The sequence below is a fragment of the Scyliorhinus canicula genome, chromosome 10 (genome assembly GCF_902713615.1).
Source record: "Scyliorhinus canicula chromosome 10, sScyCan1.1, whole genome shotgun sequence".
In the NCBI taxonomy this organism is placed as follows: domain Eukaryota; kingdom Metazoa; phylum Chordata; class Chondrichthyes; order Carcharhiniformes; family Scyliorhinidae; genus Scyliorhinus; species Scyliorhinus canicula.
The window spans coordinates 78,294,580-78,321,997 of NC_052155.1; the positions used below are offsets into that span (position 1 = coordinate 78,294,580).

General features: G+C 42.8%; 1 protein-coding gene across 1 annotated transcript in view; it reads left to right on the plus strand.

Annotated features, from left to right (window-relative positions):
- LOC119972470 (rho-associated protein kinase 1-like) overlaps positions 1-27,418 on the plus strand; it is a 286,367-nt gene that overhangs the window by 140,313 nt on the left and 118,636 nt on the right. Inside the window, 10 exon segments of the mRNA XM_038809214.1 lie at positions 267-351; positions 9,511-9,655; positions 10,698-10,836; positions 13,677-13,768; positions 15,941-16,100; positions 22,988-23,039; positions 24,828-24,916; positions 25,379-25,427; positions 26,037-26,116; positions 26,118-26,170. Of these exon segments, the coding sequence (XP_038665142.1) occupies positions 267-351; positions 9,511-9,655; positions 10,698-10,836; positions 13,677-13,768; positions 15,941-16,100; positions 22,988-23,039; positions 24,828-24,916; positions 25,379-25,427; positions 26,037-26,116; positions 26,118-26,170 (944 nt within the window).

Consider the following 27,418-nt stretch of genomic DNA (forward strand, 5'->3'; position numbering starts at 1 on the left):
GCTCCATTATCTACGTGACAATAGTGACTACACGTTAAGAATGCCTCATTAGCTGCAAAATGCTTTGGGCCATCCTGAGGTTGTGAAATATGCTATCAAAAGACAAGTTATTTTTTTCCCTATGTGCGTGTACACTTGCATGTTACACACATGCAGTTTGTCGATATTAAATGTTTACAAAAACATTGCTAACAATTAACATATAAACTACTTTCTACTTTGCAAAAATATTTTAAATTAAAAGTTCCTTTTTGTCTTTTTCTCAGAGATGTGAAGCCAGATAATATGTTACTTGACAAATCTGGTCACTTAAAATTAGCAGATTTTGGAACTTGCATGAAGATGAATAAAGTAAGTTGTTGTAGTCCCTGTTGGATATTTTTCCCTTGAAAATGTCTGGGGGCTTTTGTTTTTCAAGTTTGATGAGTTGTCCCAATTTTGTTGTATTGATTTCTTTCCTAATACACTGTTGAATTACATAACACTGAACCATTGTCTTGTTTTGTGTAATGCAAGATATATTTATTGCCAAATAGCATTGCTTTGAGAGATTCAGTTGACATCACACAACTTCAGTTTGGATCTGATATTCTGAACTCTGAGTGATAATTTCTTGCTGACAGATGCTCTTGTGACTTCAGTGGTGATATGGGCTTGTATTTCATAGGGTTGCATTGGGTATAAGGCGGAAAGCCATTTAACCCATCCAGCTATGCTGGTCTTTATGCTCCACTTAAACCTCCTCCCATCTTTTCTCATTTAAATCTACCACTGTTACCATCTCTATCCCATCTCCCTCATATGCTTGGCTAGTTTCAGAAGAACATGAGAACAAAACAGAAAGAGGAGTGGGACTGGGCCATTTGACCCTTCGAGCTTGCTCTGCCATTCAGTAAGATTATGGCTGATCTGAGTGTGGCCGTAGCCTCATTTTTCTGCTTGCTCCCTCCCAGTGAACCTCGACGCCTAGTAGATTAAAAGTCTGTCTAACTCAGTCTTGCATATATTCATGATCCAGCCTCCACTACTGTCTTAAGGCAGATAATTCCAAACCTCAACAACCCTCTTCAAGAACCACCGTCTTAAATTGGAGACCCCCCCCCCCCCCCCCCCCCCCCACATGAGGGGATCATCCTCAGCATCTACCCTGTCAATCCCCTCAGAATCTTAAATATTTCAATAAAATCACCATCGTCTTCTTAACCCCAATGAGTATCGGCCTAACCAGCTCAATGTTTTCTCATAAGATAACCCTTTCATCCCCCCCTAATCAACCGTCTCTGAATTGCCTTAATTGCAAGTATATCCCTCATTAGATAAAAAGACCAAACCATATGCATCATTCCAGGTGTGGCGTCGCTAAGGTCCTATTCACCTGTAGTGAGACTTCCCTACTTTTTATACTCTGTCCCCTTCCAATAAAGACCAATTCATTTGCCTTCCTAATTACTTGATGTATCTACACGCTAACCTTTTGTGATTCATGTACAAGGATCTCCAATTCTCTCTCTACTGTGACATTCAGCCATCTCTTTCTATTTAAATAATATTGTGCTTTTCTATTCTTCCCACCATGTTTTCAACATTATACTTGATCTACCAGATTTTTCCCACTCACTTAACCTATCTGTACCACTACGCACACTTTTGTGTTCTCACAACTTGTTTTCCCGACCTATCTTTGTGTCATAAGAAAATTTGGCTACAATGCACTCTATTCCTAAATATTTGGACCTCCCCTCAAGCATTGATCCCTGTGGATTCCCAACCTGAAAATTATCCATTAATGCCGACTCTCTGTTGTCTGTCTGTTAGGCATTCCTCTATCCACTGAAATATATTATCCCCAATATCATGAGCTCTTATCTTTTGTAGTAACCTTTTCTGTGGCATCTTAACAAAGGCCTTTTGGAACACTAAATACACTGCATCAACTGGTTCCCCTTTATCTATCCTGCTCGTTACATCCTCAAAGAATTCTAATAAACATGTCAAATTTTGTTTCTCCTATACTGTCCAATTCAGCTACTCCTTTTGGTAGAAAACTCAGTCTCACCACCCATTGAGTGGCAAAGTTTATTCTAAATTCCCTGTTGGATTTTTTGGTGACTGTCTTTTATTTTCCATTTATTTATTAGGACTTTAGATTTTAGAAATTGACACAACAAAGTTACAAAACAATACAGTACACAAAAAAGCGGGGAAAAAAACAGAATAGGGAATCAGTATCCAAACCACATCCACCCACGGCAGTGCATCACTCCCATTCACACAAGGAGAGAAAGAATAATCGCTCTAACCCTAGCCAGGGGAGGATCCCAGTCTAGGAGAAGAAGAACCGTCAAGACCCTCATCAATAGGGCTTCCTGGGAGAGAGGGCTGGCCCTCCTTCCTCTGCCAGCCGAAAACCCCTTCTATTCCGCTGGGCCAGACCAGAACCAGGAACTGCACAATGCTTGCCCAGATGAAAAAAAGAACCCCCAAGGAAGGGGACACTCACCCGGCTCATGGTAACCGTTGTCAAATAAAGGATGTGGAGGGCCACTCTCATCCTTAATTCTCAGCCATGGTGACCAATCCTACTTCACCCTACTCTCATAAAAGACAATTTTTAATTCAAATTGAAAGAAAAATAAAAGAAAAACCTGAAATAGATTAGTTCCAACTGAGGGGGACCATCCTCATTTACAACAATGATGAATTAATTCCACCAACCCGAACCTTTCTCCCCGCTCCAACTTCACTCACTTCCTTTCAAACGTGATGGGAATGATGGCGAAGAACACCCCATTCCCCAATTACAAGGATTGTAAGACACTATAAGGTATAATTACAATTAGAAGTGAAACTGTGCACAAATCCCATTTCCCTTCTCTAAATCAGGATAACCAACGGTACAGGACATCACACCCATAGAACAGTACAGCACAGAACAGGCCCTTCGGCCCTCTATGTTGTGCCGAGCCATGACCACCCTACTCAAACCCACGTATCCACCCTATACCCGTAACCCAACAAATCACCCCCCCTTAACCTTACATTTTAGGACACTACGGGCAATTTAGCATGGCCAATCCACCTAACCCGCACATCTTTGGACTGTGGGAGGAAACCAGAGCACCCGGAGGAAACCCACACACACACACGGGGAGGACGTGCAGACTCCGCACAGACAGTGACCCAGCCGGGAATCGAACCTGGGACCCTGGAGCTGTGAAGCATTTATGCTAACCACCATGCTACTGTGCTGCCCATATTTCACACTCCCCTGTAGTGAAAAAGACAGCATTTGAAAACAATAGCATGATCAACAGGGAGTAATGTTCAGGGTAGCAGGTGAGCTGCAGGGCAGTCCTCAGAATAAAGACATCTTCCCAATCCCACCAAGAAAGCAAAAGCCAAGGATAAAGCAGGATCAATGAACACTCTTTAAAATCTCTCAAGGATTCTGACAATCGAAGCACAATTTATCGCTACTTCCGCTATGCAATGGCCCGTTAGCTCAGATGGTTAGAGTGTGTTGCTGATAATGCCACAGTTTTCTGAAGCGAGATAAGGACCCCCTCCAGTGTGGGTCATACAGGCCGATTTCGCTCCTCAATGTGGATGCGAAACTGCTGGCCAATATATTGGCCAGGAGGGTGGAGGATGTGGTGCCGCAAGTTATTCACGAGGATCAAACGGGTTTTGTGAAGGGGAGGCAGTTGAACGTTAATGTGCGGCGGCTTCTCGATGTCATAATGATGCCGGCGGTGGACGGGGAGGCGGAGATAGTGGCGTCGATGGATGCAGAGAAGGCCTTTGACAGGGTGGAGTGGTGATACCTGTGGAAGGTGTTGAGGAGGTTCGGGTTTGGTGAGGGATTTATTAGGTGGGTGAGGCTGTTGTATGATGCCCCGGTGGCGAATGTGGTGACGAATGGGAGGAGGTCGGAGAACTTTCGGTTGTACCGGGGGACGAGGCAGGGGTGCCCCCTGTCTCCCCTGCTGTTTGCGTTGGTGATCGAACCCCTGGCCATGGCGCAGAGGGAGTCGAGGAACTGGAGGGGGGGGGGGGGGGGGGGAGGAGAGGGAGGGGGGGTAGAGAGGGAGGGGGAGGGGGGGAGAGAGGGAGGGGGAGGGAGGGGGGGGAGAGAGGGAGAGGGAGGGGGAGGGAGGGGGGGAGAGAGAGGGAGGGGGGGAGAGAGGGAGGGGGGGGAGAGAGGGAGGGGGGGGAGAGAGGGAGGGGGGAGAGGGAGGGGGAGGGGGGGAGAGAGGGAGGGGGAGGGAGGGGGGGAGAGGGAGGGGGAGGGGGGGAGAGAGGGAGGGGGAGGGAGGGGGGGAGAGAGGGAGGGGGGAGAGAGGGAGGGGGAGGGAGGGGGGGAGAGGGGGGAGGGGGGGGGGAGGGGGGGAGGGAGAGGGGGGGAGAGGGAGGGGGGGAGAGGGAGGGGGGGAGGGAGGGGGGGAGAGGGAGGGGGGGGGAGAGAGGGGGGGGGAGAGGAGGGGCACCGGCTGTCGTTGTACGCGGACGATTTATTGTTGTATGTTGCAGATCCGGCGGGGGGTTTGCCGGAGGTGATGACGATTCTTGGGGAGATCGGGGACTTCTCTGGGTATAAGCTCAACGTGGTGCACTTGGGGGACTAGGAGAGAGAGATAGGGGAGCTTACGCTGAAAAGGGCAGAGAGGAGCTTCAGATACCTTGGGGTCCAGATAGCCAGGAACTGGGGGGCCCTGCATAGGCTGAACTTTACGAAACTGGTGGAGCAGATGGAGGAGGAGTTTAGGAGGTGGGATGTGTTGCCACTCTCCCTAGCGGGCAGGGTCCAATCGGTCAAAATGACGGTGCTCCCGAGGTTTCTGTTTCTCTTCCAGTGTCTACCCATCATGATCCCGAAGGCTTTTTTTCGGAGTGTCAGGAGGAGTATCACGGGGTTTGTGTGGGTGCAGAAGACCCAAGGGTGAGGAGGGTATTCTTGGAGTGGGGGAGGGAAGTGGGCGGGTTGGCGTTGCCCAACCTGTGTGGGCACTACTGGGCGGCGAACGTGGCAATGATACGTAGGTGGGTGATGGAGGGGGAGAGGGCGGTATGGAAGAGGTTGGAGGTGGCATCCTGTGTGGGCACGAGCTTAGAGGCGCTGGTGCCGTTGCCGCTCCCCCCAGCAAGGTATTCTACGAGTCTGGTAGTGGTGGCTACCCTCAAAATCTGGGGGCAGTGGAGGTGGCATAGGGGGGAGGTGAAGGCTTCAGTTTGCTCCCCGATACGGGGGAACCACCGGTTTGTACCAGGGAGGATGGACATAGGGTTTTTGAGCTGGCACAGGGCAGGTATCAGGCGGCTCGGGGACCTCTTTCTCGATGGGAAGTTTGCGACCTTAGAGGAGTTGGAGGGGAGGTTCGGTCTACCCCCAGGGAACACCTTCAGGTATATGCAGATTAGGGCGTTTGTTAGGCGGCAGGTGGCGGAGTTTCCACTGTTGCCGCCAAGGGGGGTTCAGGACAGGGTGCTTTCGGGGACGTGGGTCGGCGAGGGGAGGATCTCGGCAATCTACCAAGTGATGCAGGAGGGGGAGGAGGCCTCGGTGGAAGAGCTGAAAGAGAAGTGGGAGGAGGAGCTGGGAGAGGAGATCGATGAGGGGACGTGGGCGGATGCTCTGGGGAGGGTGAATTCCTCCTCCTCTTGCGCACGGCTTAGCTTAATCCAACTAAAGGTGCTGCATCGGGCGCATGTGACTGGGACCAGGCTGAGCCGGTTCTTTAGGGGAGAGGACAGGTGTGGCCCCCGGGCGTGGAATCCTGGGTCAACGATATGGTTGGGTTTATCAAACTGGAGAGGGTCAAGTTTGCCCTGAGGGGGTCGGTGCAGGGTTCTTCCGGCGGGTGGCAGCCGTTTCTAGACTTCCTGGCGGAGCATTAGAGGGTGGTCAACTTCAAGCAACCCCGGGGGGGCTACGTGTTTGCTATGGGGGCGTGGTTTCATGGTTTTATGCTCATTTTTTTTGATAATTTATTGCTTTTGTATTTGGGGGGGTTACTGTTTGTCTTTGTTGTGTTGGTTAAAATTTGTTGAAAATTTGAATAAAAATTGTTTTAAAAAAAAGATAATGCCACAGTTGCATTACTTCACCATGCCGTCTCACCGCCACCCAGGTGGTCTACAGCCTAGGCCCCCGCCAGGGGGCTCACTTGACCGGTTCGGCAACCTCCAACCCCTCATGACGAGCATCAGGAACAGAATATTACAGGACAAGTGATCAGTGGGCCAGACTGATCCCTGGCCTTGAAGACATGAGTTGTTATGACCACAGAATCTGATACACCCAGCCTCCACCGAACCATGGCAGCCATTCCTCAAGATCACTCGGGAACTCTTTAACCACCTCTCGCCAGGGGCTGGGTGCATGGATATACCCTCATGGTCTCCTCGCAGACCCTTCAGGATGGATGACGAGCCATACAACAGGAACTCAACTGTGCAGAGTCTCCACTAGGGACAGTGCTCTCAGTTCAAAAACCTCCTTCTGTGCCTCCATAAAATACCCTGAAACTGGAGGTCAGCCCTAATAATCTGCACCACAGGGCCGAGATTTTCAGCAAAGACAACATCTCCATTGGCAGCCATCATCCGAAGCATACAGCGTGGCCAAGGCGGAAGCCTACTCAACAGCAACTGCACCACTGAAAGTAGGGCCTCATCCCAGTCCACTCCAGCTGCCATGAACAATTGAGAATTTTACCATTTTATCTTGGCTCTTTCTCACAAATACACCTACTAAACACTTGCTGGGACATAGCACAAGCAATGTAACCCAAGTACTTTAATTGAATGGAATTTAATATCTCCCTGAACATCCGTCATTGTTCCTCAACTATTTGTGCCCAGTCTACTTGGGCCAACTCTTTCCTCAGACCTGTTTAATTACCTCTATCCAACGCTAAAACTCTAGTATGGCCCTTTGTCTTCTCTCACTGAATCTAAATTTGAAATTCTAACATGTTGTGATCAACTCCTACCAAGAGGACCCTTAACAACAAGAATATTTATCAAACCTCCTTTGTTACGTACTACTATACACTCGTGCTATTTTAGACTCCTGGCCCCTCTCGTGATCTTTTTAAATTCCTGGCTCTTCTCGCGCTCTTTAAACTCCTGGCTCCTCTTGCGCTCTTTTAACCCCTGGCTCCTCTTGCGCTCTTTTAACCCCTGGCTCCTCTCTCGCTCTTTAAACTCCTAGCTCCTCTTGCGCTCTTTTAACCCCTGGCTCCTCTCGTGCTCTTTTTAAACTCCTAGCTTCTCTAGCGCTCTTTTAGACTGCGGCTTCTCTCCCGCTCTTTTAGACTCCAGGCTCTTCTCGCGCTATTTTAGACTCCTGGCCCCTCTCGTGATCTTTTTAAATTCCTGGCTCCTCTTGCGCTCTTTTAACCCCTGGCTCCTCTTGCGCTCTTTTAACCCCTGGCTCCTCTCGTGCTCTTTTTAAACTCCTAGCTTCTCTAGCGCTCTTTTAGACTGCGACTTCTCTCCCGCTCTTTTAGACTCCAGGCTCTTCTCGCGCTATTTTAGACTCCTTGCTTCTCTTGTGCTCTTTTTAAACTCCCAGCTCCTCTTGCGCTCTTTTAGACATCCTGCACCTCTAATACTCTTTTAGACTGCAGCTCCTCTTGCTCTTTTGGACTTCAGACTCTTCTCTGACTATTTTAGACTCTTGGCTCCGCTCGCGCTATTCTACACTCCTGGCTCCTCTCGTGCTCTTTTTAAATTCCTGGCTCCTGTTGCGCTCTTTTTAAACTCCCAGCTCCTCTTGCGCTCTTTTAGACACCCGGCACCACTAATACTCTTTTAGACTGTGGCTCCTCTCGCTCTTTTAGACCTCACGCTCTTCTCACACTATTTTAGACACCCGGCTTCTCTCGTGCTCTTTTAGACTCCTGGCTCGGCTCGTACTCTTTTAGTCTTTTGGCTCCTCGTGTTTTTTAAAAACTCCTGGCTCCCCATATGCTCTTTTAAACTCATGGATCCTCACGCGCTGTTTTCTCCCGACTCTGCTTGCGCTCTTTTAAACTTCCAGCTCCTCTCACGTTTTTTTTCAACTCTTGGCTCCTCTTACATTCTTTTAGACTCCAGGCTCCTCTCACACTCTTTTAGACACCCATCTCCTCTTGCGCTCTTTTAGACACCCATCTCCTCTTGCGCTATTCTACACTCCTGGCTCCTCTCGTGCTCTTTTTAAATTCCAGGCTCCTCTTGAACTCTTTTTAAACTCCTGGCTTCTCTCGTGCTGTTTTTAAACTCCTGACTCCTCTTGCAAACTTTTAGACACCCGGCACCTCTAATACTCTTTTAGACTGTGGCTCCTCTCGCTCTTTTAGACTTCAGGCTCTTCTCGCGCTATTTTACACTCCTGGCTTCTCTCGTGCTCTTTTTAAATTCCTGGCTCCTCTTGAACTCTTTTTAAACTCCTGACTCCTCTTGCATTCTTTTAGACTCCTGGCTTCTCTCCACAGTCACACCTATCCTCTAGCCTGAGAAGAACCCACTCATAACCACCCTAGTCAGGTGTGCCTGTGCATCGCCTTGAACTGGATCAGGCTTGTCCTCACACATGAGGAGGTGAAGTTGACCCTGTGAAGAGCGTCACTCCATACCCACCTCTTCAAAGACCAAGTCCAGCTCACCCTCACACTTCCTCTTTACTTCCTCCAACGATGCATGCTCCATCACCAACATCTGCCCATAGACTCCGAAATAGACAGCACAAACCCATGGTTCTTGCAAATCGGAGCCAGCAGTGACATAGAGCCCAGTTTAAAATAATAATAATAATCGCTTATTGTCACAAGTATGCTTCAATGAAGTTACTGTGAAAAGCCCAGAGTCGCCACATTCCGGCGCCTGTCCGGGGAGGCCGGTACAGGAATTGAACCCGCGGTGCTGCCTTGTTCTGCATTACAAGCCAGCTGTTTAAAGGTAATACCGCTTGTACATTTCCTACGAAACTGTACACTAGTTAGGTTGAATAATAGCTTGAAGTTTTAATGTCATAGAATAATTTGGATCTTGCCCTTAACCTGAATTTACAACTTTCTCAAGTTTCTTTTCACTCTCCCCTTATGCCCTCTCTAAGCTGATCTTTTTGATTGGACCCACCTCTTGCTCTTCAGACCCTACTCCTACTAAACTGCTGACCACTCAACTTTTAGTCCAGATTCCTATGTTATCTGACATTATTGATGGTTTTCTAAGCATACTCAGTTTTAATCACGCACCATTGGCAGCCTGCTGTAGATTTTATACTCTGGGTTTCCCTCCTTCTGTCTGTCCACCTCTCCTCCTCCCTTTCTTCTTTTAAGCTGTTCTTTAAAAATCTACCTCTTTGACCAAGTTTTTGGTCACCTGGCCTAATATTTCCTCATGTGCTTTGGTGTCAGATTTTGTTCCATAACCCTCCGATAAACTCTCAGAAAATTTTATTGTGTTAAAGCCGCAATATAAATGCAAGTTGTTGTTAACTAACTGTTTCCCTTGTTATTGTAGGAAGGGATGGTACGATGTGATACTGCAGTGGGGACTCCTGATTATATTTCCCCTGAGGTGCTGAAATCTCAAGGAGGGGATGGGTATTATGGGAGGGAGTGTGACTGGTGGTCAGTTGGAGTGTTCCTGTATGAAATGCTTGTTGGTGAGTGATGAAATGGTACATTTAATGTTAGTATATTTAAATGTTAATTATGCTGTACCAATTCTAATTTAAAACAAAAAAAATCAATGTACACAACTTAATTAGTGTGTGCAATTTGAGGGAAAATATCAACTTTCTCTTTTAAGAATCAGATAAGGAACTGAGAGTCTAGAGATGCTTTGCTGTGCAACAAGTAAACTTAAAAGATTATCAGCACAACCACAAAATTCTACATTTAGCTAGGTGCTGTCTGGAACATTATGCTAATTTTAAAATGATCTGACCAGACAAAAAATTCACTGTGCTTGATGTGTTGTGGTGTAGCTTTCTTCACCCTGACGGTAGACAATGACTCTTGATGCAGATTTTACCAACGGTAAAACTCCGTTCTCATAATTTTAACACCTAAAAGAATTTTAAAATAAATTTCAGAGACATTGATTAACTGTAGGCCAATGAAAATCTGTGATTATGGAAAGCTTGTTTTGAATGTATTCTCTAGGCATTAAAATTAGATTAAATTCTTGTTAGGTTACATATTACATCACAAACATGATCCTTTGATCAATTTATTTATTCAATGCAATTGAACTATTAGGATTGCATTTTCCACTGGTATGCCTCCCACGCTCATCCATTGAGCTAGTAGATGTTTTTAAAAATAAATTTAAGAGTACCCAATTCTTTTTTTCCAATTAAGGGGCGATTTAACGTGTCCAATTCGCCTACGCTGAACATCTTTTTGGCTTGTGGGGGTGAGATGCACACAGACACGGGGAGAATGTGCAAACTCCACACAGACAGTGACCCGGGGCCAGGATTGAACTCGGGTCCACGGCAGCAGTGCTAACCACTGCATCAGTGTGCTGCCTTGGATTGAGCTAGTGGATAACTGAATATTAAAATTAGTTACTGTGATTATTATGAGCTAGTCGGTAAATTTCAGTTGTTTATAATCTGTTGTTCTTGTTTGTCAATGTCCTCTTCTGTACAGAACCCATATCTCAATTGATCTTTAATGGTGATTTTGTTTTTTTTGTAGGTGACACACCCTTTTATGCAGACTCACTAGTTGGAACATACAGCAAAATCATGAATCACAAAAACTCATTGACGTTTCCTGACGACAGTGAAATTTCCAAGGATGCAAAAAGCCTCATTTGTGCTTTCCTCACTGACAGGTACACTAAGAAGACAATGAACCATGAGGAAACAGCTCTCTCCAGTACATTACTTGAAATTCAAATTAATTGATCGAATAGATCCCATAGAGATTTAGAACAAACTAGTTCACCGTTTTCCTGGACTCTTCATAACAAGAAGAAACTAATTAAGGATCTTTGTTTACATTCTAGAATATTATTTTAAAATAAATAATTAATTGTATGAAACCCTTTATTTTCCTTTCATGGATGTGAGTGTTGCTGGTAAGACCAGCATATGTTGTCCATCTCAAATTGTCCTTGAGAAGGTGGTAGTGAGCCACGTCCTTGAACCACTGCACTCCAATCTGGTGTAGGTATACCCCCAATGCTGTTTGGAAAGGAATTCCAGGATTTTTACCCAGCAACAATTAAGACACGGTTATATCATTATCCTGTTAGGGATCTAGCGTGATGGGAAAAAATATCCTTTTTCACCGTCTTTCCAGGTCTCCAGCAAAGCATTGCAATTGAAAGGAACCTGCAAAGTTTGTGACACTGTTCTACAATATGTGAAACTTTTCATAAGGTGCAGAGTCTAATACAGTCATATTGGGATCCTGTGAACACTTGATTCTAACAAAAGCATTTACAGAAAAAGCTCCTGTGCTGAAGGATAACATTTTTCGGAAAATTTGTCCTTAGCAGCGATTAAGAGCAGTTTCAAAAATTACTGTAATTCGCGGTCAACTGTGGCTTATATAAAGGTTGCAAACAAAGAATTGCTAACTAATTTAGTTTAAACTGAATTGACATGAGAGGAGTATACAATCTGTCTTTATATAGTGTATACATATATGGTGCTCTTCCCTAATATGATCTTTGATAAGGTGCCACACAGGAGGCTGCTGAGTAAGGTGAGGGCCCATGGTGTTCGAGGTGAGCTACTGGCATGGGTTGAGGATTGGCTGTCTGACAGAAGGCAGAGAGTTGGGATAAAAGGTTCTTTTTCGGAATGGCAGCCGGTGACCAGCGGTGTCCCACAGGGTTCAGTGTTGAGGCCGCAGCTGTTCACCATATATATTAATGATCTGGATGAAGGGACTGGGGGCATTTTAGCGAAGTTTGCCGATGATACGAAGTTAGGTGGTCAGGCAGGTAGTGCTGAGGAAGTGGGGAGGCTGCAGAAGGATCTAGACCAGTGGTTCCCAACCTTTTTTTGGCCATGCCCCACCTAATCACCTCTAAAATCCTGATGCCCCCCCCCCCCCATGTGGTGATATATAATTCTTATCATTTAAAAAGTGAACTCCGTTTCAGCTGAAGAAGCTCTAAACGCCAATACCTTGGTTTAAACAAGCTTCAAAAGAACATGGCATCCATGAAAAAGAAAAATGAAATAAACAAAAGACAGTTAAAGTTCTGAGCAAGAAATTACTAAAAAATTGTAAAAAAAAAGAAAAAAACATTAAGTGGTATTAAAATAATAATAATGATAAATATGATAATAAAAGAGTATTCACAGGTAATAAAGAGAGAGAAAATTTCTATATTAGAATATTGAAATATTTGTGGATTGTCTCATACGAAAACAGCAAATAAAGTTTCAAAACATATAATAGAGAACTGAAATGTTATACAACACAAACTAATTTGAATGGAAGCTTTTTCTGTAATACTTCGATCATTTTAATTACTGTACAATAAAGTAAAGGTACCTATCAAATGCAAAATACCATTTGAGCTCACCTCAAGATAATTAGAATAAAGTTAGTGAGACCCTTGTGTTCATGCGTGCTGCAAAGAGATTTTATATTAGGCACTAATTTAGTCAGCTTCAGTCTCAAATCTGTTTAACTGATGGAAAATCCAAAAAAATAAAAATTGAAAATTTGGACCCAGACCTCCTCAGTCGTGCTCAATTGCCCCCCTTAAAAATCAAATTGCCCCCCTGTGGGGCGTATGCCCCACGTTGGGAACCACTGATCTAGACAGTTTCGGAGAGTGGTGCAGGAAATGGCTGATGCAATTCAACGTGAGAAAATGTGAGGTCTTGCACTTTGGAAAAAAGAATCCAAGCATAGACTACTTTCTAAATGGTGAGAAAATTCATAATGCCAAAGTACAAAGGGATCTGGGAGTGCTAGTCGAGGATACCCTAAAGGTAAACATGCAGGTTGAATCCGTGATTAAGAAAGCGAATGCAATGTTGTCATTTATCTCAAGAGGGTTGGAATATAAAAGCAGCGATGTGCTACTGAGCCTTTATAAGGCTCTGGTTAGGCCCCATTTGGAGTACTGTGTCCAGTTTTGGGCCCCACATCTCAGGAAGGACATACTGGCACTGGAGCGTGTCCAGCGGAGATTCACACGGATGATCCCTGGAATGGCGGGTCTAACATATGAGGAACGGCTGAGGATCCTGGGATTGTATTCATTGGAGTTTAGAAGGTTAAGGGGAGATCTAATAGAAACTTACAAGATAATACATGGCTTAGAAAGGGTGGACGCAAAGAAACTGTTTCCGTTAGGCGAGGACCCGTGGGCACAGCCTTAGAATTAGAGGGGGTAAATTCAGAACAGAAATGCGGAGACATTTCTTCAGCCAGAGAGTGGTGGGCCTGTGGAATTCATTGCCGCGGAGTGCAGTGGAGGCCGGGACGCTAAATGGCTTCAAGGCAAAGATAGATAAATTCTTGATGTCGCGAGGAATTAAGGGCTACGGGGAGAATGCTGGTAGGTGGAGTTGAAATGCCCATCAGCCATGATTGAATGGCGGAGTGGACTCGATGGGCCGAATGGCCTTACTTCCACTCCTATGTCTTATGGTCTTATCTCAAGCATTGTTGTAGTGACAGTTTATTGATTTATTCCATTAGGGAAATAAGACTAGGCCGAAATGGTGTTGCAGAAATCAAAAGGCATTCTTTCTTCCGAAATGATCAGTGGACATGGGAAAACATTAGAGAGAGTAAGTTGCCGTAAACGTTACTTATATAATGTTATGTGAATTGTATTAAAGCCATTGTAAATTTTAAAAATATACTTCCATTCCATTATTCTAACTGATTCAGAACATTAATTTGCATAATTAATGAGGTGTAATAACATAGCACACATTGTTGAATTGGTTCAAATAGCAGCATTTGACTGCATTGGTACTTCATGGCCTGAAAAAAAGCTACAGAATTCTTTCCTTTGTCACATTGTAAATTGTTCACAGTCTATCTTAAAATATATATTTTTTCAAAAGCGGATAGGATTGATCAATGGCAACAAAGTTTCTGTTTCAGTTATTATTCCTGGATGTGCATTCGCAACTCCTTAAAAAAAATCTTTCTTTGGCCCAAATGTCTTGCATGCAATCTTGTATCTATGACCCATGGTTCTAGGCCTCTTATTCTACACGAGGGGTTCTTGACCTTTTTGCATCTAAGGCTGTATCCCTTGTTATAAAAAAATTTGTAGGCCCCCCCCGTAACACAACTATTTTATTTTAGAGTAGCTTCTATCAGAAGGTAAAAACTAGCAACAAATGTATGCGAGATCCTACAACAGGAAATCAAATGGATCACCATATATGATGTTCACCCAAACTTTGCTTCCGAATATAAGACAAATAAACTTTCATAGCCATCTGCACCTCGTGTGAATGATGTCCTGGGATACGGAACTGGGATCATGAACTCTCGGTGGCAGCAGACTGTTTGATCAGTTGCCGGTGCCGATCTCAGTTGCCTCAGACAAGTAGTAGTCGTTTGCATGAGGAGCAAAAGGTGAAATCAGTCGAATAATCTTCAACATGTAAGCCCACTGACCTTTTACTATTCTTACCTAATTGTATTCTTGAAAGATGGACCCCTTGAAACCTTCTGGTTTAGCACAGTGGGCTAAACAGCTGGCTTGTAATGCAGAACAAGGCAGCAGCGCGGGTTCAATTTCTGTACCGGCCTCCCCGAGCAGGTGCTGGAATGTGGCGACTAGGGACTTTTCACAGTAACTTTGTTGAAACCTACTTGTGACAATAAGTGATTATTATTATTATTGTTATTATTATTATCAGTATTCTCACAAACCCCCTTGGTTGAGAAACCTCTGTTTTAGACCCTTCGTCTAGTGAACCTGTCCGATAATTTTAAATAACTTCATAAATGCTTCAAACATATGACCTGTAATTTAATTTTTCTAATTCTCATACTGGGTAAAATTCTAGTGAATCTGTGCTGTACCTCCAGAAAGACTCTAGCATGTGTCGTGTATTGTACACACTATTAGGTCTTTTGAGGTTTTAAGAAGGTACAGTAGCATAATAGTTGTGTTACAGAGTTAGTAACACATATTACCTGGTAATTATTGTATTCTTGGTAATTTCAGAGACCTGGTCTTATAATCTAGAGCCAAGAGCTCAAATCCCTCCACAGTAATTAATTAAATAAATCTGGAATACAAAAGTAGATTCAGTAATGATGACATGAAACTACTATTTTTTGTAAAAACCCACTAGTTCACTAATATCCTTTGGAGAAGGAAACCAGTCTTCCTTACCCAGTCTGGCCACTCCTGCCCCATAGCAATGTGGGTAACTGCTTCTGAAATGGCTAGCAAGCCACTCGGGGAAGGAAATAGTCAAGAAAGCATAAAGAGTTTACACAGTGCTTTTTAACTGTAATTACATTAGGGCTTAAAGGGTTACATTATGAAGATGGGTTTATTCTCTTGAGTTTAAAAAGATTGAAGAGCCAGCTAATTAAGGTCTTTCGATTGACAAACGGAATTTGACAGGTTAGTTACTGATAAACTATTTCATGTGGTTGGAAAATCTAGAACAAGGGGAATAATCTGCAAATCAGAGCTAAGCTATTTAGGACTGAAATCAGGAAGCACTTTTTCATTCCATACGAATAGTAATAAAAATTGAACTTTCTCCCTCAAAAGCCTGTGGTGCTTGATCATTTTAAAATTTTCAAGACTGCAACAGGTAAATTTTGTTAGACAAGCATGTTAAAGGAGTTGAAGAGGGTAGGTATCAGCCATGTTCTAATTGAATGGCAGAACAGGCTCAAGGCACTGAATGTCATTCTTCTGCTTTTATATTCCAATGTTTAATGCAATTAATTCACATCCGTCTTTTGTTACGTTATAGCTTCTGCACCGGTTGTGCCTGAGCTAAGTAGTGACATCGACACTAGCAACTTTGATGATCTGGAAGAAGATAAAGGCGAGGAAGAAACATTTCCTATACCAAAGGCCTTTGTTGGCAACCAGTTACCTTTTGTAGGCTTTACATACTACAGAAATTATGAGTGAGTACAGTCAATTTGAAATACACCTTGCTTTAAACAAGAAAGCAAATCTCCCTGACACAGTATCATATTGCCTCATTAATAACGGCACAAACTTGCAAAAACAAGCACAAAGCCCTAAATGAACAGCTGCTCATTTTCACTGGCCAACCTCCACCTGAATTCCCTGCACCTCTGACTTTTGGGCCCGTTCTTGGTTCTCACTCATCCTCACCTATGACGTAATTTCCCATACTCAGCTACACCTCGACTGTTTCATCTCCCGATCTGCAATCTTGGTCATTCATTGACATGCACTGTCGCCTCTATCTCAGTGCCTATCTCTGCCTCTAGAAAATCAACTTCTCCCACCTCCTATTCAGCAATGTACTCCTTAGCTGTAAGAATGAGAAGTAAGGTAAAGGAAGGGTTTGGTGCTGTAATGAGAAATGTTATAGTCACTGGAGATCAAGACATGGAATCAGTCTGCGTAGATAGCAAGGAAAGAAGTCCCTGGTGGGAATAATCTATAGGACCCAAACAGTAGTTCCTCAGTGGGACACAGTATAAACCGGTAAATATTGGATACTTATAAGAAAGGTGCGACAATAATAATGGATAATAATATGCATATAGATTGGATTAATCAAATTGGCAAGGATAGCCTTGAGGGAGAGTTCATTGAATGTATTAGAGATTGTTTCTTGGAGCAATATGTTGCGGAACCAACCATGGCACACACTTTTTTGGATTTGTTATTGTGCAATGAGGAGGGATTAATTAATGACCTTGTAGTTAAGGATTCTCTACGGAAGAGTGATTGTAGTATGATAGAATTTCAAATTCAGTTTGAGGCCAAGCACTGGAGTCCCTCGCTCGCGTTCCGGAGTTAAACAAAGATAATTACGTCAGCATGCGGACAGATTTGGCCCCAGTGAATTGGGCTGGAAGAAGATTGAAAGATAGGATAGTTGATGAGCAATGCCAATTGTTAAGGAGATATTCAGTTCCTCCCAACTGAAGTATATTCCAGAGAGGAAGAAAGATTGTAAGAGGTGGAGAAAACATCCAATAGCAAGGAAGTTAAAGATAACATAAAGACAAAAACTAAGGCATACCATATTGCAAAAGCCAGTGACAGGCTGGAAGATTGGGAAACTTTTAAAGATCAATAAAGGGTAATAATAAGAGTAAAGATAAATTATAAAAGAAAACTAACGCAAAATATCAAAAAGGATAGCAAAAGTTTCTATAAAAATATAAAAGGGAAGAAAATAGCTAATGTGAATGTTGGTCCCTTGGCAGATGAGACCAGGGAGTTAATAGTGGGGAACACAGAAATAGCAGAGACTCTAAATCAATATTTTGCCTCAATTTTCATGGTGGAGGACACAAGTACCATCCCATTAGTAACAGGTCATGCAGAGGTAATAGAAAGGGAGGAACTTGGAATAATCATCATCAATAAGGAAAAAGTACATTGGGATTGAAGGCAGGCAAATTCCCAGGGCCTGATGACCTACATCCTAGGATCGTAAAGGAAGAGGCAGCGGGGATAGTGGACCCATTGGCTATAATATTCTAAAATTCCCTGGATGCTGGATGGTTCCAGCGATTGGAAAAACGCTGCTGTAACAACCTTATTCAAAAAGGGAGGATGCAGAAAGTAGGAAACTATAGACCAGTTAGTTTAACATCTGTAGTTGAGAAATTCTTAGAATACATTATTAAGGAAGTAATAACAGGAAATTTAGAAAGTCAAAACACAATCCATCAGCGTCAACATGGTTTTATGAAGGGCAAATCATATTTGACTAATTTGCTGGAGTTCTTTGAAGATGTAACAAGCAAAGTGGACAATGGAGATCCTGTAGATGTAGTATATCCGAACTTCCAGAAGGCATTTTATAAGGTGCTGCGCAAAAGGTAAAATCACAAGGGATATGGGGTAATCTATCAGCTTGGATAGAAGACTGAGTAACTGACAGAAGGTAGAGAGTCAGGATAAACGGATCTTTTTCTGGTTGGCAGGATGTAACTAGTGGGGTGCCACAGGGTTCGGTCATCGGAGCCCCAACTATTTACAATATATATTAATGACTTGGATGTTCAGATAGAAGGTACTACAGCCAAATTTGCAGGTGACACTAAAATTGGTGGCATAGTAAGTTGCAATGAGGAAATTTAAAAAATTACAAATGGATATAGATAGGTTAGGTGAGTGTCCCAAAATTTGGCAGATGCAGTATAATATTTTGGTTAGAAAATTGGATAGCCAATTTATTATCTAAATGGGGCGAAATTTCAGAGTGCTTCAGAGCAGAGGGTTCCTTGTGCATTAATTGTAGAAATCTAATATGCAGGTATGTCAGGTAATGAGAAAGGCAAATGAAATTTTGGCCTTTATAGCTAAAGGAATAGAGTATAAAAGTCGAGAAGTAATGCTGCAACTATTCAAGGCATTGATGAGACCGCAACTGGAATACTGTGTACAGATTTGGTCCCCTTATTTGAGGAGGAATTAGATGCAGTTCAGAGGAGGTTGGCAAGATTGATTCCAGAGATGAGGGGTTTATCTTATGAAGAAAGATTGAGCAGTTTAGACCCATACTCTCTCAAGTTTAGAAGAATGAGAGAAGATTGAATTGAAGTATATAAGATTATAAAAGGAATTGACAAAGTAGACATAGAGTGGATGCTTCCTTTAGTGGGGCAATCTAGAACAGGAGGTCATAGTTTTAGGTTAAGGGGTAGCAGATTTAAAACAGAAATTAGAAGAAATTGCTTCTCTCAAAGGGCTGTGAATCTGTGGACTTCATTACCCCAGTGTGCAATGGATGCCAGGACATTGAGTAAATTTAAGGAGGTGATAGACACATTTTTAATTACTAATAGGTTGAAGGGTAGGAAAGTGAAATTGAGGCCGAAAGCCATGATCGTATTGAACAACGGAGCGGGCTCGAGGGGCTGAATTGCCGACTCCTGCTCCTAGTTCCTATGATCTTGTATTCTTAGTTGCATCTATCATGACATTACCACTGTTAACATGCTGTTCTCTTACATTTGCGCCCTAGCCTCACCGCCAGTCATCTCCACTTATCCACACATACAATTCCCATCTTGATTTCCAAAAGTCCCATGACATGAGTGCTTATTTACTGCTGACCTAAGTCAAGTACTTCAAGTATTCCCAGACCTTGCTCTCGGCCGCACCTTCCTAATCCCCTCGGATCATACTAGAGGATATGGCCAATTTGGAGATCTTTATTAAAAAATGATTTCCTCAAATCCTTTTGTTCCACAACTTACACCCTCATTTCTGAAATCAAATGCTGAAAGCTTGTGAATGTCTTTAAATTGAAGATGAAGACAATCTGTCTGGGTTTATTCCTGTCCCTGACCATCCCTCCTGTCCTAATTCACCCTAGCTGCAATGTATTGCTAATTCGTCATCGCTGCTTTGCCAGTCCATTTCAACCTCGTCTAGTTCATGCAACTCAACTTTGAAGTACTCCCACCTGACCACTTAAAGATGTTTCCCATCCCCATATTCACCAACCCTGTTACTTATACTTTTGCTCAGACATCATTCCCTTGCCTTGCAAATCTGAAATCATCGCCCCCTTTTAAAAAAAAAAAAAGTTCCTAGTTCATCATGTCTTTAGCAGCTGGCTCATTTCTAGCCTCCATTAGCTCGCTAAATTCTCAGAACACAGATGGACTTCACCTTTCTCAAACCATGAAATTATGAGGGCCCTAGATAGAAAAAATGGGGACAATGTATTTATTGTCAGAGGGGTAAAAAACCAGCAGGCATGGATTTTAAGTAATTGGTAGAAATAGTCACTTGGTAGTATAGAACTTGATTAAAGGTTACCGCAGTCAGATCATTGCCTGCTGTGTATTGTGCATACTCGCGAATGGGCCTAATGCACTTCTTTCAGACCTAAAATGTCCCCAATCTACCTCCATTCACCCTTGAAAGGTAAGTTATCTCAAAAATCAAGCAACCGATGAAGCTAGCCTTTTCATACTGCCACTATGCAGTAGCAATGCAAGTGGTATTTCCATTAACAGGATACTGCTGTCAAACCAAAAAGAGGTCCTGCCTATCACACAAAGGAGTAATGTGATACATTAATTTCAGTGCTGGTGCAATACCAGGTACATCGTCATTATGTCCCAACGACTGGCAGATTGTATCAGACAGCTTGTTCCCTTGGTTATCTGCATAGGCTCCATACTTAATTTACTCAGCCAGCCTCTGCTTGAAAAACACAGTATTAATGTCTGCTGTTAGATGTGATTCCATGATTGGATAGCACCGCTGAACAATCCCGAACTAGCAACCAATTTAAGTTTATCAGTCGAGCTAACAATATGCTGACTTGCACTTGCTAGAAACAACACATATTCAAGCACAAGGACATGTCCTGTGCGGGTGAAAGGAACATATCCAGGCATTGCGCCTTTTTTGAATTAGACAAATGGAGTGTTGAGCTCCATTGAGCGTTGGAGAGTAGTTTTCTGTGCATTCTCCATGGCAATGCCTTGACCGGTCGGTTGACTTGCCAACCACCATGCAGCCTTTTCTCATGTAGGAGAAGTTGTTGCTTCCTTTCAGATTTGGCATTCTTGCATCTGTCCTGATAAGTGCAAGATGAGAAGCTTTGACAGCATCTCTTTTCTCAGCAATAATTAGCAGAGGGATTAGAAGGGAGATGACGAAAAAAAATTATTCTCGACAGCATTAAGAACCTGGAACTCGCTGCATGAAACGGTGGTAGAGACAGAAACTCTCATCTCGTTTAAAAAGCACTTGGGTGTCTATTTGAAGAAACATGACTTGCATATTTGATTACACTGGTTAACCTTTTGTTGACTGGCAAAGACAGGATGGGCCAAATGGCTTATTTCTGTGTTATAAATTTTTAATGATTTCTATGATTCTACTCTTCTTTTAATACAGTTTCTTGTTCATTACATCAAGACCACCTTGGTCAAAAAGTCATGAATTATATTATCAGTGGTAACACAACTCATTATCCTGCCAACATGATGATTTCACTGTCTTCTTTGAGTTCCCCTCCATATCCAACTCTGTGACTGTTTTGCATGGTTATACCCCCAACAAGATATCCCTATCAATGATTTCTCCTTTTACCCTTGTGTTCACAGCTCCTTTATCATTAACTTCAGTTTACTCTTCTCCCCACCCCCAAAGATCCACTCACATTCAACCACACAGTACACTGCAGTGTTCTGTTTGACTCTGAGTTTAAACCCCAACTGCATATTTATGCCATTGCCGTTTCCCCATACCTCATCTTTAGGCCTGCTAACACATTTTATGCATACTTTTATAATTGGTTGATTTTATTTCTCTAGAAGTATCCTGAAGTCAGACACTTCCAATTTCATTCCACTTTTGTTTCCTTGAACCAACATTCCATCCTCATTCATGCATATTGCCTCGTTGTTTGCCTATTCTCAACTAAGTAAAGGTAAAGTCGCCATAGTCCCGATGACCATAGGCTGCTTTCCCCTTTGAGGGAGAGAGCTGATTGGTGGGAATTTAACTGAGGATCACCACACCTCAGACGAGGGGAAATGCTTTCATGAATAACCTCAGCTGGCATGGGAAATGAACCCACGTTGCTGGCCTTGCTCTGATCACGAACTAGCTGTCCAGCCAAGTGACCTATTTTCAACTACCAGCACTTTCATAGCATCACCCATCCTTCTTCACAACTTTCCCTAGACTCAAATCCCTTACTTTGTCGTCTTTGCTGCTGACTCTGGTGTTTCCTGCACTCCCCACTTACTTTGTTCAGTCAGGAATGGCAAAAGCCTCCACTGTTGTAGCCTCATGTACTACAACTCTCTCAGTATAGCGAAGAAATTCATCCACATTGTGATTATTTTCCAGGTGGAAAACTGAGGTAAAAAAACAACAATTATGCAGTGTTATCTTGTGTGCTCCAAAGACACTTGAAATATATCTGGTTCCATGTTAGGTCAGGCAGTTTTTCAGGGGTTTCTGGCAGCTGCCTAAAACAGGCTTTGGTCTGTTTTACATATGTTAGAGAGGCCTAGCATCTGTCTCAGGACTCTCTCCTGAAATTGGACTGCATTGAACCTGTTTAAGTTTTCCTGCAATGGGGCAGCAGGGTAGCATGGTGGTTAGCATACATGCTTCACAGCTCCAGGGTCCCAGGTTGTTGGGTTGCGGGTATAGGGTGGATACGTGAGTTTGAGTAGGGTGATCATGGCTTGGCACAACATTGAGGGCCGAAGGGCCTGTTCTGTGCTGTACTGTTCTATATTCTATGTTCTATATTCTATATGGTCTAATAAAGAGAGCTATGAAGTGCTCCCGTGAGGCAAGCAGGCCAAATGGTTTCTGAAAAAGCATGTAATAAGGGTCTACGCAAATCCCTCCTTAGATTTCTTTCTCTCACTCCTTCCTTTTAAAAACTTGCTCATAATCCAACTCTTAAACCAAGATTTAGATCACAACCTCCAATTATTTTACTCTGCTCAGCAACTTAGGATGGTTTCCATGGTGAATTGTTATAAACACAAGTTATGTATTAATCTTTAAGTTAGATGGCAACTTAAATATCCCACGCTTTCTTGCTTTTTATATTCTGGCCTTTCCAGATTTGTATCAAGCATGAATGTATTCTCTCATTTGGTATTATGATAGAATAGATAGAACTAAATGTGATGAGGTGAACTTGTACCTTCCCAGTGTATCATTAAAGTTGTTATAAACTGCAGTTTGTCTGAATGAAGCTGGTCAAGTTTGTTTTGATTTACAGTCTTTACTGTATTAACCTAATATTTTATTCAAATAGGTTTGAAACGCTTTCAAAAATTCTTCTGTATTTTAATTCCCTTTATAGGAACTCACCTCGTACCTCTAGGCGAGCCAGTTGTACTATAGACAATAGTCAAGTAAGAATTTTGTTATTGCTTTCAGATTATAATATTTGAATAGTGCGTTTATGAAAAACATGATGTGGAGATGCCGGAGTTGGTCTATGGTGAGCACAGTAAGAAGTCTTACAACACCAGGTTAAAGTCCAACAGGTTTGTTTCGAGTCACTAGCTGTTGGAGCACTGCTCCTTCCTCAGGTGAATGAGGAAGGAGCAGCGCTCCGAAAGCTAGTGTTTGAAACAAACATGTTGCACTTTAACCTGGTGTTGTAAGACTTCTTACTGTAAAAAACATGATTGTTCATGTAGTCATACTAAATGGCATTGCTGTCTGCAATACTTATTTTTTGTAAATGGATTGTTATTAAAATATGAGCTTCTGTCTCAAACCATTTCATCTCAAATAAATAATTGTATTTTCGGAGAGGAGCGAAAGGAATGGAAGAAGAAACAGAATTTTCTCCAATGCTGATTTCAGGATTTTCTTTCTGGTGGCTTGACAAACTTTTCAAAACCAAAGTAGAGTGTTGTGATAAAGGCTTATGGTGTTTAAAAGGAATGGTTTATGGTAAAAATAATTAAAATGTAGAATGTGTACTGAGGATGTGAAAATAGAGATTAGATGGACAAAGGCTAACAGATAATGAAAAACTAAATATTGAGGGCCATTGTAAGAATAAAATCATTATAAGGGATAGAACTGCTTATGAATGAAGGGGTAAATCTAGTTCTGGAGGACAAATGTATGGAAAGCTGTTTGATGACTGGGTACTGAGAGTTAATCTAAGTGATGCTGAGATTGGAATACATTGACAGTGTGTACTCCGAAGCTGGTTCTGGATCCGCTTTTGTGTTGATAAATAATTTTGTTTTGGACACGGAGCACATCAAAGTTTGTTGATGGTGCAACAATAAGGGGTTTGGCAAACAGCAATCAGGACTGTTAGAGGGTTAAAGATCGCATAACAGGTTATTGAAATTGCCAGACTGGTGGCAGATGTAATTAAATGTGGAAAAATGGGAAATGTGCATTTTTGTAGGAAAAGCTTAAGAAAGACATTAAAGTGTGAGGGGACCGACAGGTTTCAAATGCATGGTTCCCTTCAAGTACCAATTGATAACACCATATAATTAGGGTTTATAAGTAATGGTTAGATTACAAGAGTTAAGTATTATGATGGATTCGTTCAATTATTTCAAAAAACATTTAAAGAAACAGAGAACATAGAGTCCAGGTATACTGCCGAATGATAAGAAGCTGTTACTATGAGAAAGGACCGGAGATTATTTCTACGAGAGCAAATAAATTGTTTTTTTCAAAAAGAAGAGCTTTATAAATTGTGCGAAGAGGTAAAACAAGAAAAGAAAGACTAGCATTGATATAGTGCTTTCCATGGGACATCTCAAAGCACTTTACAGCCAATTGAGTAGTTATAAAGTGTAGGCACTGTCGTAATGGCTGTAATGTAGGGAACGTGCCAGTTCACTTGCAACTTGCACACAGCAAACTCTCTCAAACAGCACTGTGATAATCTGATTTTGTGATGTTGATTGACGGATAAATCTTAGCCAGAACATCGGGAACATCTTTCCTAATTTTCCCTCTCTTCTCCCCGCACCCCCCAGCCTCCCTCAACTGTGGGACTTGCAATTAATTTAAACATGTCCAGTGATGCCACGTGTTTGTTTTCTTTGTTTGAAACTGCAGTATTGATGAGTATGTTCTTGTTTGACATTCAATCTTAGAAATTTTGAAGAAAATAGTTTCATCAATAAGTACTTCACCTTAGCTATCCTGCTTTTCAGGTTGAAAATTTGAAAAAGACAATTCATGAACTTGAGGAGAAATTACATATTGCAGTAAAATTAAAGGATGAATGGGAACACAAATCCAGGTAAGGCGCTATCTCAAACTGTCCATTTTTAATTTTTTGGAGCCTTCTTTCAGTAATTCTGTTGGTGGCGTGCAACAAAAAATTGTTTTTCCTAAATTTAGAGTTTCCAATTAAGGGACAATTTAGCGTGGCCAAACCATCTAACCTCCACATTTTTGGGTTGTGGGGGTGAAACCCATGCAGACACGGGGAGAATGGGCAAACTCCATATGGACAGTGACCCAGGGCCGGGATTTGACCACGGGTCCTCAGCACCGCAGTCCCAGTGCTAAGCTCTGCGCTGCATGCCGTCCCTGTGCAACACAAAATGATGCAACACAAAGATAACATAGATGTATGTCATATTTGAAACTGCAGTGTTGATGAGTATGTTCTTGTAAAGGATAAGAGGCAAGGACCTCGGCAAACTCTATGTTTTCTGTTTGGTTTTCTGATGACAGTGTTCAATGGTTTTGTTTCTAGGTCAGCAAACAGCAAGTTGGAGAAAATGACAAAGGAGCTGGATGACGAGGTAATTTGCTTTATATTCATTTTTGTTTATTTTTTGGTCTATTTCTTACACAAATATCACCATCATGTTTACATGACTTTCCAGCCTTTCCAATTGACAACACTTTAAAATAGTTCTCTTAGAAAATTGCATGTTTTAAAATGTGATGTATTTGAGTTTCTCAGAACTTTTCTACTATCTCGCACAATAAATCTGGAGCATGCATTTACTCTTCATTTAAAGTTGTAGCATGTAAAATGTAACAATACTGAATTTTTGGAAATATTTGCTGTAGTTTGTATTTGTTTGCTTTAAGCAACAAAATTTGAGTACTATTCATGTTACAAAGTAGTCTCCCACAATGTGATTACTTTTAAATTCACATGCATTATAGTTTATCTGAATTTTGTTTAATGTAAAAACAAATTCGAAAATCTATCTTGAATCATCAGTATCATTAGAAACTGGCTTGTGAAGCACTGTGGGCTTTTTGATTTAGTCATACTTGCTTTCAGAAAAATATCGTGGCAAACTTATTGAATATGATATTTTCAATGTAGTCAGATTAATTAATCTGTTTTTTTTAAAACCAAAGATGTTTCTCATCTGAAATTTTGGCTTTATCTATAGGGCAATTCACGAAAAAGTTTAGAGGTTAATGTGTCTCAGCTTGAAAAGGAAAAAGTTATGCTGCAGCACAAATCAATGAATACCAAGGAAAGTGGAACAAGAGGCTGAAAAGAGACGGAATTTAGAAAATGAGGGTAAGCTCAATGGCTAGATTTTTGCAGTGCCATACATAAATATTTTTCTAAAATGTTACTGCCCTCTTTAGTGCAAATGTGGTTATCAAATGATACAGTTGTAAGTTTTGTTCACTATTATAGCATATTCTTTATCTGTGCCCATTTCATTAATTATAATGACAATTTAAAGCAAAACAAATTAATACTAAGAGTGTTTCCCAAGGACATCTGAATACAAGTAGAAAGAAGCTATTCTACGATAGATGAGGAATTTCTACCTTCAAATGAATAGTAGTGAGGATCCATGGAAAAGACAGGATTTAGTGCTAGAGATTCGAAGAAATGTTTCTTTGCCTTGGTCGGAGAATCACCCGGGGCCGGTGAAAATCCCGCCCCCGCCGTGGCCGGAATTCTCCGCCACCCAGGAATTGGCGGCGGCGGGAATCCTGCCGCGCCAATCGGCGAGCCTCCTGCGGCGATTCTTCGCCCGCGATGGGCTGAAGTCCCGCCACTGAGAGGCCAATCCCACCGCCATGGTTTCAACCACCTCTGGTGGCGGCGTGACTGGTGGCGCGAACGGCCCCTGGGGTCCTGAGGGGGGCGCGGGGCGATCGGACCCCGGGGGGGTGCCCCCACTTGGCCAGGCCCACAATCGGGGCCCACCGATCGCCGGGCGGTCCATTGCCGTGGGGGCACTCTTTTTCTTCTGCCGCCGCTACGGCTTCCACCATGGCGGAGGCGTAAGAGAACCCCCCTACCGCGCATGCACCGGTGGTGACGTCAGCGGCAGCTGACGCACCGCGCATGCGTGAACCGTCGAAGGCCTTTCGGCCAGCCCCGACGCCGGGCCGGCGGGCGTCAAGGCCCGTTGGGCGCCGGTTTTGGTGCCAGTTGGCGTGGCGCCAACCACTCTGGCGCGGGCCCAGCCCCCAAAGGTGTGGAGAATTCACACCTTTGGGGAGGCCCGACGGCGGAGTGGTTGGCGCCACTCCACTACGCCGGGACCCCCCGCCGGGTAGGGGAGAATCCCGGCCATGATGTCTGTGTCACCTAACCTGGGACCACTATTGCTCACCAATTGGGGATTGGAAGTAGAATTTCAAAATTTGCAATAACAGATTGAGCAGTGTAGTAAGCTGCAGCAAAATGCATGAAAACACCAATAAACTTACAGAAATGGATACATAATTAGAAAATTAACTTCAATATACGTAAGTGTGAGGTGGTGCAATTTTATAGGATGAATAAGGACCATATACAGATATC